The sequence below is a fragment of the Pantherophis guttatus genome, chromosome 2 (genome assembly GCF_059756535.1).
Source record: "Pantherophis guttatus breed Tessera chromosome 2, ASM5975653v1, whole genome shotgun sequence".
Taxonomy (NCBI): Eukaryota; Metazoa; Chordata; class Lepidosauria; order Squamata; family Colubridae; genus Pantherophis; species Pantherophis guttatus.
The window spans coordinates 62,697,420-62,709,732 of record NC_142064.1 but is presented as its reverse complement, the minus strand read 5'-3'; the positions used below and the strand labels follow the sequence as shown (position 1 = coordinate 62,709,732).

Sequence of the window (12,313 nt, the reverse complement as noted above, 5' to 3'; positions counted from 1 at the left end):
CTAAACAGACAATATACGTAAAGTAATATATAAATACAATAATATGTATAACATATAAAGAAATATATATATAAATAAGGAATAAGGGAACCACAAATATAAATATATGTAAAGACGAGGAGGGGAAAAGCTTGAATTTTAAAAGAAGACCGATATGAAACTATTGTAAAATGGAAATATATGTTTTGTGTTTGTTTCTGTTCTTGTTTTTAAAGAAAAAAAAATTATTTAAAAATAAAAATAAAAATAAGTGCACTATCTCCAGAGTTAATTTATTAGAAACCCTAATTATAATAAATCTATGTAGACAAGTATAAATTTGGTAGATTAATGGTCTTAACTGGCATAGGGTATGAAAAGGGATGTGCAGTTGCAATGTATCGTGTGATAATTTGGGTTATTATTTTGCTAATTGCCAAATGAATCATAGAAATACAGAGTAATTGTAGCGTGTTTTTCTTCCTAACTAATGCCAAAATTTTGGGTTGTCTTTGGATTCTCTTTAAATGTTGCCTTAGATTCAAGGCAGCCACTAATCTATGATTAGTTTTTGCACAGAATTGCTAAAGAGACATGGATTCTGCCCATTAGGTTTGTTGGGTCACATGAAATGTTCGCCTAATAAATAAGGAGCTCTTTCTGGATCAGTACTACTCCTGAAATAAGTTGAAAAGATATGCAAAAAAACCTAACTCTTTTTCCATTTTGTCTTCTGAAGGGAGCTAGATGCTTAGGAAACACAAAAAATTGAAGAAATTACTATAACATATCTTCAGTAAACATTTCAGTCCTGTTGGAAGTCTTATATGCTTTCTGAATTAATTAGTTTTCCAGTTAAACATTAATGTATGTTTAGAGGACTGTTAAGTTTTGTATTTATTAAATCAGAAAAGTGAATCTGAGAATTAGGTCTCAGTTTTTCATGCTCTGTTCTAATTGGGTTTTTAAGTCTATTTTTTGAAGCAAGAACACAGAGAATAGATGAGAGATGATTGGCATAATTTTGTTTGTAGAAAGAAATCCCAAAGATACTAATGTAGATGCTAATTTGCTGTTGAATGAGTTGAAATGTGAAGCCTTACCAAAGTCCAACTTTTTGTGAGAAATTGCATAGATAGATAGATAGATAGAGATAGATAGATAGCTATTTTATATGCAGCTATTATGCATATGTACATGTGTATGCTTAACAAACACAAATATGCATGCACATATAGATATATTTAAAAACAAGGTGCGGTTTTCAGTTCTTTTTATTCTACCCATGAACCTGTTCTGGCCTGTTTTTGAAGTTTTGCAATTTGGGTTCATGCTGTGTTACAAACTGTGAAAACATAGCACCCTGAGGCTCTCCCAGGTTTTAGAAGAGTTGGTCAAATCATAATCATACTTGTTTTGACTTTAACCAAAGAAACAAGTTAATGACACTCATTATATTCTCTTCAGTGTTAAAAGGAAGTTTTAATTTGAGCCATAAAAGAATGTTGGGAGAGGCCAACATTCCATCTAGAAAACATGGTAGTCAAGTCCATGAACCTAAGGAAAATCTCATGTTTTTTTCTTCTTCAGTCCAGGGCAGCTAGGAAAACAACTCAGCTGTTAATAGTTTCATTGGACCTGTTTCTGATTGTGATTACATATGAACCAGAAACTGTGTTTTGCAAAAAGCTCTAGTCAACTCTTAAGCAAGACCCATGCCATTAACTCAATCAGTAAGGGTTGTGGGAAACCATGATTCTTTATACATAAAGGAAACAGTATAATTGAATACTATAGATCCCTTTTGCTGGCTTTGTTGAAGCAGGAAGTAGGAATAGAAGTTCAAGTTTCTCTTACGCCTGGAGATCTTCACATTATAGTGGCAACCAAGGGGAAGGAAGGGAAAGCAAGTGCTGGAAAGATGAGGGGTGAATGGCAACGAAGATGACAAAAGGCAACAGTCATACTGGTTTTTCCCAACTCATCCCATAACTTCAGTATGAGATCTCTGCAGAATTTGTTTTATACCAAACCAGAACGATCACACATTTCTTAGAACAATCTGACAAGGATTCAGTAATACTTCCTTTTTAATTCACTGTCACCAAATTTATCCACTTATAATTAATTAAGTCACCAACAACAGCAGGGCAAGGTGTCCTGATGAACAACTCTACAGAGTTTAAAAGAATGGATAGAAAAACTTAAAAGATAAACAAGTCCGAGAATTCCCAATGCTGTTGAAGGACAAATGTCATTTTGAAAGAAACCTCCTAATAGCGGTGGTGGGGAGAGGGAATATTTCAATTAAAGTCGAAAATGAAAAGAAACAACAAGTGACTTTTAAAAACTACAGTAGATGGAAGTGGATTGACTAGAGGGGGTTTCTTTTTGTTGTTATGGTGCCAAGGCCAGGTATGTTTTAATTGTCTGGGGATTTTAAATTGGCTTGTTTTAGCACTATTTTATTGTTACGTTGTTTCTATTCTGTGAGCCGCCCCGAGTCCTAAGGGGGAAGGGCGGCATATGAATTTGATTAAATAAATAAATAAATAAATACATATGGTTGGGACAGGCCTTAGCAATGGTTCAATCAACCTGTTGCTGTGGGTAAATAATAATAATAATAATAATAATAATAATAATAATAATAATAATAATAATAATAATTTTATTTCTATACCGCCCCTCTCCTGAAGGACTCGGGGCGGTGTACAGCCATTTTAAAACAAAAAATATACAAATATCAAAATTTAAAAATATTAAAAATATTACACAATTTCGGCCCGGATTAAAATCCCCAATTTAAAACTCCCAATTTAAAATAATTACATAGTTAGCCCTGCCTGGCGAAACAGTAGGGTCTTAAGGGCACAGCGAAACACAAGGCGGTCGGAGATCTTGCGTATTTCCGGGGGCAGTTCGTTCCAAAGGGCAGGAGCTCCCACAGAGAAGGCTCTCCGCCTGGGTGTCGCCAGCCGACATTGCGTGGCCGACGGCACCCTGAGGAATCCCTCTCTGTGTGAGCGGACTGGCCGGTGGGAGGCTATTGGTGGCAGAAGTCGGTCTCGCAAGTACCTGGGTCCTAAGCCATGAAGCAGTAGTGAGTTTCAATTTAGTTTGCTACTGATTTGCTTCAGTGGTGGGTTGCTACCGGTTCACCCTGGATTGGGTGAACCGGTGGCAGCGGTGGAAGGTTCTGCCCAGCAGCCTGGACGCTTTGCAGAAATGTTGCGCGTGTGCGTGAGCACGCCCATGAGTGAACTGGTAGCTACAGGTTTTGAAACCCGCCCCTGGTTTGCTTGTGCGCATGCACACGTGTGACACTTCTGCACATGCGAAGAAGCGTCCGGCGGGTGGATGGAGCCTCCCGCAACCGCTACCGGTTTGCCCGATCCAGGACGAACCGGTAGCAACCCACCACTGATATGAAGGTTACAAAGTCCTGAGGGAGATTTTGAGACTCTTTGGGTCTTTTTAGGACAGCAAATTAAAGGCAAAGAAGGTTTGGGATATCTGTATGAGTTAGTAGAGAGGGATTCTTGGGGGTGGGGGTGGCTTTGTGGGGCCAGGGTGGGAGACCAGTAGTAGATTTGGGCCCAAATCAGACCATGCGGCTGCATGGACTGCAGGATGAAGCAGATGCCTTAAAATTAAATTTTCTTTTGCTGATCAGACTTTTGGGCCTATAATTTTGCTTCTTTTGTCTCAGTATAACAGACAGTGTGTTACTTTTCTTGTTGCTTAAATCTAAAGAACTACAAATCAAGAAACTGAAAATATAAGCTTAGCTTAACTTTCCCAGCTTGCCATACAAGTTACACTTAAAGTGCAAACTCCTTATGTGTGTCTGTTTCTTAGTCCCTAAGTTCTTCTGTTCAGTTTCAGCCAAATGGCCCAAAAGGCTGCCAGCAGTATGTCTGGAATGTTATTTACTTGATTCATTCTGGGCCATTTCTTTGTAGTGCTGTGTAGACCACAGTTAGGGGTCATTTACTTAAAAGTATCCAAAGCAGTACCCCAAGTTGTATAGTTAGTCCTCTCAGTGGGGGTTTTTGTACTAAAAGGGAGTGTCATTGTGTGTTTTAGCTTCTGTACTTTTTTCCCCTTGGTACTTTCTTTTTATTCTTCATAATTTGACTTACGGTAGTTTGGATAGAGTCTAGGGGAGGTGCTGTTTATTCTTGCTGCTTGTTCTCTGTGATTCTATTCCTTTGTTAATGTTTCAGTCTCAAGTAGTATCTTTTGTGATAGTTCTTTTAACAGAATCTGGCCTTTTCTGATTATTATTATTTTTTTTTTGAGTGGGAGGTGGATTATGGATGCATGTGTTTTTCGGTTACTGGGTGTGTGAATTTTCAGCAAGTTGAAACCATAGTTTTTCAAACATGGCTGTGCAAGCAGATGCCGAGAGAGAAACTTGTTTATGGAGAAGTGTGGGTGTTCATACATTTTTGAGGAAAGGGTTGGGTTGGATAATAAGAGGTTTTTAGAAGATGGATTAGTGCATCTTGGAAATATCTTACGAAGCTATTTTATGGAATATTTTGAAAGGATGGAAATCTCTATAGAGATTTGTAGCTTGTACTTGTACCATATATTACACTGCATTGAACTATGTGGTTCTTTTTCTATGGTTCTTGATATCAATTTTGAGGAAATGCAGGACAGTCCTGTGGAACTTCACTATATAAAGAAAATTCAATGTAGTCCATTCCCTCAACATTTCTAGTTTCAGAGAGGATTAATGGCAAACTAGATGTTTCTGAAGGAGCATGGATAGCATTGCAGTGAAGATTGATGGCCAGATACTGAATTCTGGCAGATGAAATCGCTCCAAAAAAGGTGAGATGATGAGCAGAAAGCTGCTCCTTATGAGTAGATTCCAGAAAATGTGATTTTTGTGATCAATTCAATGAGTTGAGCAGCTGGGAGTTGAAGGATTCTAACCAAGTAAAAGGGTGATTAGAACATTGATTTTGCATAGTTACAAACAGACTAATAGTGCAGGTGGATTTGAAATAAGATTCTGAAATTAGTTATAAAAATGCTTTCCATTGGAAGATGTTGCTTTTTTAAATTATTTTTTTAAATTAGATAGTATGTTGGAATGTGCAAGAGCAGTAAGGGAGACTTTTGATAACCCAGAGCTTTCCCAGACAGAAAAGTTGTGGCCCAGAGTTTGGGGATCCCTGTTTTAAGAGAGGGTGAGAAGTTACTAAAATTGTTTATACTTGTTATGAAGGGAGAATTTTTTACATATTTATTTTCTTTTACTTTACTATATCCTTATTTTTTTCCCTATCTTTTCTATCCTTTTCCAATCTTTTTTTTCCTTTTCTGCACTTTCTATTTTTTCTTTATATTCTTTTATATCACATTCTTTGATATCACTTTTGATTTATATTAGTTCTTATATTTTTAATTGCAGTATTTAATAAAAATATTATTTACAAATTGTTTTCATGTTCTTGCATGATGCCATTTTCTAAGAAATGTAATACTGTCCTATGTTATGGGAGTTCCTTTGTTTTAAAAGTCATAAAATCTAAGATGTACGACCGCTGTCTTCAATGTACTTAGTTATAGTAGGAAGCTGCCTATTATGGCATGTGACTGATCAGTAGTGAGACTTGCACAGACTAGAAGCTGAGAAGAATTTTGGGTGGAAATTAATTTAGAGAAGCTTAGGATGAAATGTGGGTGGACAATAATGACTTACATTTCCTGCTGGGATTGTTTTAACACTCAAATCTAGGCACCCTGAAGCAAATAAAGCACATTTGGTTTCAGATTTCTCTTTCACCTGTTTTCCATATATAAAACCATTTCCAGAGAATTTTTGCTATCCCATTTTCTGGAAAACTTGTCCAAAATTTATTTTTTCACGGAATTTGTAAATATTCTTGTTCTCTAAAGTTTAACAAAAATGTAATTCTTTGCAGCTTACTGTCCCTTTTAGCAGAAGATACAATAAGTTACTGGAGCTAGAATTGATTAGAATGAATTTCCATAAACAAACTAAGTGTTAGTTATGCTTTGAACCATTTTGCTATATACCAGGAATTGTCTGGAACCCCGAGACTTCCTTAGAGAAGAGGCTATCTGTCTTAAGCCTACTCTTTGCTGAAAGGGTATGAACTAAATAAGGTCAAACCTCACCTTAAGAAAAATTTGGCTCAACTTTCCCAACTGGCTACATTCCAGAAGTTGAAATTCAACAACTGAACACCCCCCCCCAACCACACACATACACACCCTGCTGTTATGCTGCAGGCTTGGCTGATTTCCAATACTGACATTCAGATTAAAGAATTAGCACTTCACTAAACCTAGTCTTGTACAGAAAGTTTTGTGCTCTGGTTGCACGGACAAGCATTGTTTCTAGAGGTGCCATAAAACCTATCCTGCAAGTAATTACAATGCCAGATTAGTAAAGTAATCAGCTAGGCTAGAATCTGACATTTTTAAGGCATGTGGTATGCTATCATTTTGGAAGCTATGGGAGAAAGAACTTCAAATGGACAGATTGAAAAAGTTGGTGGCCAAAGGAGGAAGAATCAGTGCTGAGGAATGGGCAAGCTTTTCGATCTGAAGGAGTCCTGCTGGGAGATGACCAGAGTTTGTGTAAACCTTATTGTAAGTAGCGATAGAAACTTTAAGCAATCAGCAAAATCTGACCAGAATAAATTCCATCAGGTAGTACTAGAAGCTAGAAGTATTTTAAGACTGAAAGCAATTGCTATGTAGCATTTGTGTCCGTCTGGGCTGTAAAGGCTAGGAAAATTGGATCTATGATTTCGATTTAGCTGAGGCAGAATTTTCAGGAAACCAGAACTATGTTTAAGCATGGATTTATACGAACTAGAATAAAAATTTAAATATTAAGTATATTAGTTCAATTACTTTCACAAGGAAAATGAAACTGTTGCTTATCATATGGAATGTTGAGGTTGCTAAATTCATTTCTTAAATTGGAACTTGTTTCTTAAACAATGTGGCAGAGAATGTTATGGTCCTCTTTCTGTGTGAAGGGTCATTATAGCATGAGTTTTAAAACACTGTTTCAACAGTATTTGGAAATACTAGATAAGGATACTATTTTAAAAATACTGTACTTTTTTTTTTGCAAGCTTTCTCTTTTCTGCTGCAATTCTGTCATTTTGTGATTCTATAACTTTTATAGTTTTTTATACTTTTATAGTTTTATAACATATGCACATTAAATTCCTTTGTAGTACATACATGTATTAGATGCATTACTACCTCAAGGAAAGGAAATATATTTATCATTAAATTTATATGCTGATTAACTCCACTCTGCAAAGCAACTTTGACTTCAGGTTTAGTGCTAAAGTATGTCATTAGTAAGATTAAAAGAAGGATTAATCTAACATGCAATACTAAATGTGAGGAAAGTCTGCAGTTCATACTTCAGTCTTACTTTAATTCAATAAGTCTATCTTGTATTAGATGTGAGAAAATGGCAAATAAATGATTTTTAAAGAAAATTTTGCGTTTACCCAGACCTTGGGGGAATAGGGGTTTTAAATTGGGGTGGCCGTTTAATTTAATTTATTTTTAATTATTTTAACTTTTATATAGTATGTTATTTTAATTCTCGGCTGTTCACCGCCCTGGGTCCCTTCGGGGAGAAGGGCGGGATATAAATTTAATAAATAAATAAATAAATAAATAAAAATAGGGTGATTTGTGGAGCTAATGTTTTTTCTTTTTCATCTTAACTTGATTATTTTGTTCTTTAAACCTGTTATATTTGTGTGTGTGTGGGTGTGTGGGTGTGTGTGTGTGTGTGTGTTGCAAGTGAAAACTGAATTGTTCTTTCCTGTAAAGTTTTTGTTCATTTTATTGACTACCCATAGTATTCTAAGGCCAGTTGTTATATCTGTTGTAGTGAGTTTGGCCTTCTTACATTTAATTTAAGTCCTATTTTTACTATGTTCCTCCACTTTCATTACTAGATCTTGCAGATTATTTGCGTTTTAAACTACCGGTATCCAAGAACGTCATCATCATAGTGTAGGTTATTGATGTTTTAAAACCATGCTCACCCTCTTCCAATTAATTCTCTCTATATAAACATTCTACATAGTTTGAATAAATAAGAGGAATGCATACAGCTTAATCTCTTTTACTGACCTGGTGCCAATCTGTTTGACAATTTTCCATCCAGACTATGGCTTTCTATCCTTAGGATAATTCCCATATCCACCTCTAGTACTAGTAAACGTCACAGATATTTGTGTTATAAACTTTCCACACTAACAACACTAAAGATTCCACACTAACAGCTATTCTTATAGTTTTCCTCAGTTATGGATACCTGATATCTTTTCCCAAAAACATATCAAAGACAGTCCAATCCAAAACAACCTTTGCATTTTTTACAGAGATAATTTTATGGAATTAATACCAAGGAGAAAATACAGCTTGAATAGGAATCTTATTGCAGGAATGACAATTTCTTCTTCTTTGACTACACAAACAGTAATCTTAAAAGCATAGTTTTGTAAAGAATAATAAACTATGGGCTATTGAAGGCTTACTTTACTCTTATTTGTTGTTCTAGTTTATAGTTTTCAGCATTTTTTACTAGGTCCACTTTTCTGTTTTTTTTCTCTTCCATAGTTGTTTTGATCTTTAGTTAAGAATATCTGTGGACTACATTTACACCTAGCCTTTGTTTAAGTATAAATGCTTCCATTGAAAGAAATTGGCCTTGTAATTTGAAAAATACAAAACGTTGGTTTGGGTTACTTATTACAGGTAATAGACATTTGATGAAACAAACACTTGGCAGAATATTTAGTTGGAAACCCAGGCAGAAAACAATAAAGTGCAACTTAATTCCTAAAAATGTCTGAGCTATAAACTACCTCTCATGGCATAGCATGCATATAGTAATAACAGGCTGACAAGACTGATAAAGTGTATGTATTGCTGTAAACACAGCTCTGTAATGTACTTTCTCCTTCATTCATATTTTGCAGCCCACATATCATCTTCCTGTCACAGAGCACGTTATCTGGAGAAAGCAACCTCTGCGGAACACGACTGTGCCATGAAATTGCTCATGCCTGGTTTGGTTTGGCCATAGGGGCACGTGACTGGACAGAAGAATGGCTTAGTGAAGGATTTGCTACTCACTTAGAGGATGCAATTTGGTCAGCAGCACAAAAGGTACAGTTAGAATAATCTGTAATGAAAAAATAAGGGCAACCATTAGTTTATGCCGAGAGTACTGTAGGCAACTTTTTAACTTGTTATAACCATGTGGGCTCAGGAATTCTGTGAATCAAATTGTAAAGGGGCCATAGTTGTTACTATTGGCTTATGCAATAATAATAATATACTCTATAATAAAGGATTTATTTTGTTGGATTAGGCTACACAAAATACCTTACTTACGTTAATTGCAGATCATACATCTAGACGGGGGTCCCCAATCTTGGCAAGATGTGTGGACTTCAACTCCCACAATTCTCCAGCAAGTTGCCCAAGATATAAACACAAACTTTGCACCTAGAATTGTGCCTAGAATTCTTTTGCCAAAATGGGCTAAGAAGACTTGTTAGTAGCTGATTAGGAATGTCTTCATAAACTTTACTGTGAAGCACAACATCATCCTGTGATTCAATTCTCTTATCTTTACAAGAGTAAACTTTTCAGAATAGGGCATTTTTGCAGTGTTTACTCTACAACTGCTGCTGACCATAAGAAAGTAAACCACAATAGCATGAAGTCCTTTAAAATGTATTCTTTGTATCTTGGTTTAAAATTAATTTTAATTTGATCCAATCGAGCTCTGGCATATATGGTATGCTATATTCTGTTTTTAATTCTTTTTTGAGAATTCTTGGTATGAGAACTACCATTGTATGATTTTGTCCTAGGGCCATCAGCATCTCTCTTAAAAATTCCAAGTTTTATAATTTGTCTTTTGCTTGTCTTTTTAAGTATCAGGATAAGATGCATCGAACCTTGAGGTTAAAAATGAGCATTTTAACCAATATCTGAACAGACTCATAATGCCCTTTTAAAAAAGTTTATAAGCTCTTCCTCTCAAAATAGAGCAATGATGAGCAACAACAACTTCCTCTCTAGGTTCTCATAGTTAATGTCTGGATTTAACTGAGCTTCATTTTTCTTTTATTTATTTGTTTCCCGTTTTTATTGTTCTTAAAAATAACTCAAGGCGGTGAACATATCCAACACACTTTCTTCCTTCTATTTTCCCCACAACTACAATCCTGTGAAGTAGATTGGGCTAACCAAGAGTGACTGGTCCAAGTTACCTAGCTGGCATTCATGGTTAAGGTGGGATGTGAATTCACGGTCTCCTGCTTTCCACTGTTCAAGCATCCTGTCTTCAAAACGTTTCAAAGCTGCTAGGTGTCTGAAAATAAAAAGATTGCTGCTTAGCTCCTCTGAGCATTCAAAGCAACCTGGGTGATATGAGTATATCTTCCCTCTGAGTAATGTAGCATGACAGCCGTGTTTCTAAAATGAGGAACTTGCTCTATTTGATGTCCTCCGAGGATCCTACATAATTTTTAAACACCCTTGCAAAATGCATTACCTTTATCTTCTCATACTTTAGTCACAAAATATCCATTTATCCAAACATAAATCCATGAGGTTGATCTTTTCCAGCAGTATTGAAATGTTATATATATATAACATTTTAAAAAGTGCAGGGAAAAATCAGAATAAAATAAACAAAGTGAGAAAAAAAAGAAAAAATAGAAGAAGAAACTTTCTCCTCCATCCCAGCAAGTATAATCAGTCAACCTTAATAACTTATCACTGTCTTTTTAAGTTACAAGCAAATACTTCTTCATTCCTTGATACCGTCAACTGATTTAATCAATAGTCTTCTTCTTCTTCTTCTTCTTCTTCTTCTTCTTCTTCTTCTTCTTCTTCTTCTTCTTCTTCTTCTTCTTCTTCTTCTCCTCCTCCTCCTCGTCCTCCTCCTCCTCCTCGTCCTCCTCCTCCTCCTCGTCCTCCTCCTCCTCCTCGTCCTCCTCCTCCTCCTCCTCCTCCTCCTCCTCCATTCCAACCCTCCATATTAATCAGCAAAAGCCCAGTAAGAGTTATCAGGTATAACAATTTAAAATATTTGTATCTCCTTTTTATATAAACAATTTCCCCCTTTGAGTCCATAAAAGGCTACATTAATGGCTGTGAGTACAAGAAATCCCAAATGATTGCAAGAGACCACAAAAACATCAGTTTCTGCCATGTACTCATAAATACACAAAAAGCTGTCCAGAGTACATAAGGTTAATCTCAAAAATTCTTCTTGATTCAGAGAAAATTTTTGTCTGCCTTTTCAGCCATAGTCTCCTGCGATCCACAGAATGTAACTTTCCTGTTCCTCACTAGAAGTGACTCACTCTCCTCTCCTCTCTCTCCTCTCTCTCCTCTCTCTCCTCTCTCTCCTCTCCTCTCCTCTCCTCTCCTCTCCTCCCCTCCTCTCCCCTCCCCTCCCCTCCCCTCTCTCCAAAATTTTCTTCTTGCTCCCATTTTAATTTGAGGATTCTACATAGTATCTTAACTTTTCCTAATGTTGCACTTTTCTGGACAGAGAACTCTTTGTTCCTAGGATCTGTTGGAGCTACTTTCCCTGCTTGGGATTCACATCCCTAAGTGTTCCTATATGACTGTCTACCTTGGCTTTTACTTTCCACATCCTCTCTGGTTCTTCCTTCAGGGTACTTCCAACTTCCCTATTCTTCCTGATGTTGCTGTCATTTGACATCACTATCATTGCCACTCCTGTTTTCTGGTTCTTGTCTATTACCACAGTGTCAAGAGAGATGTGCAATATTCTTAGTGTCCTTTATCATCATGTGGAGACCTCACCATTTAAACTATGATTTGTAGCGTAATAAACTGGAATGTTCACTCCCATTTCTCTTTGTATTAGTGAGTTAATAGATTAAAAAGAAAATGATGCATGAAGCCTGAAGCCTGAAGCCTGAAGCCTGAACCCAAAATTATAGTTCATTGCACGCAAAACCAAAATCATTGGGCATCTTTGAATAGGGTTTATTATTGGCTTCTGCATTATTGTACAATAAACATTGACTCCTAATTGCAATGTGTCATGAAACTTCTTTTCCTGTTTGATTTTCTGCTTGATGAAGAAGCAAATGTTCACCTGGAATGTTCAGATCACTTATTGCTGATCAACATTCTAGTTAACTAAAACAAAATAAATGGCTTAAGCCATTCCTGTCATCACATCTCGATAAATGCAAGATTCCTGATTCTAACTGTTGGGAAGAGGTGGGGAAAGGTATCTATTTGG

The 12,313-nt window shown here is 36.3% G+C and overlaps 1 protein-coding gene across 6 annotated transcripts in view; it reads left to right on the top strand.

Moving 5' to 3' along the window:
* Positions 1 to 12,313, top strand: part of AOPEP (aminopeptidase O (putative)) — a 201,905-nt gene that overhangs the window by 54,118 nt on the left and 135,474 nt on the right. For all 6 annotated transcript variants that reach the window (XR_015732731.1, XM_034410091.3, XM_087888250.1 and 3 more), the window contains exon 6: positions 8,991 to 9,180. Coding sequence is in view for 5 of the 6 variants with exons in the window: in XM_034410091.3 (XP_034265982.2) it covers positions 8,991 to 9,180 (190 nt within the window). In the remaining variant the exon portion in view is untranslated. The remainder of the gene's footprint in view (positions 1 to 8,990; positions 9,181 to 12,313) is intronic.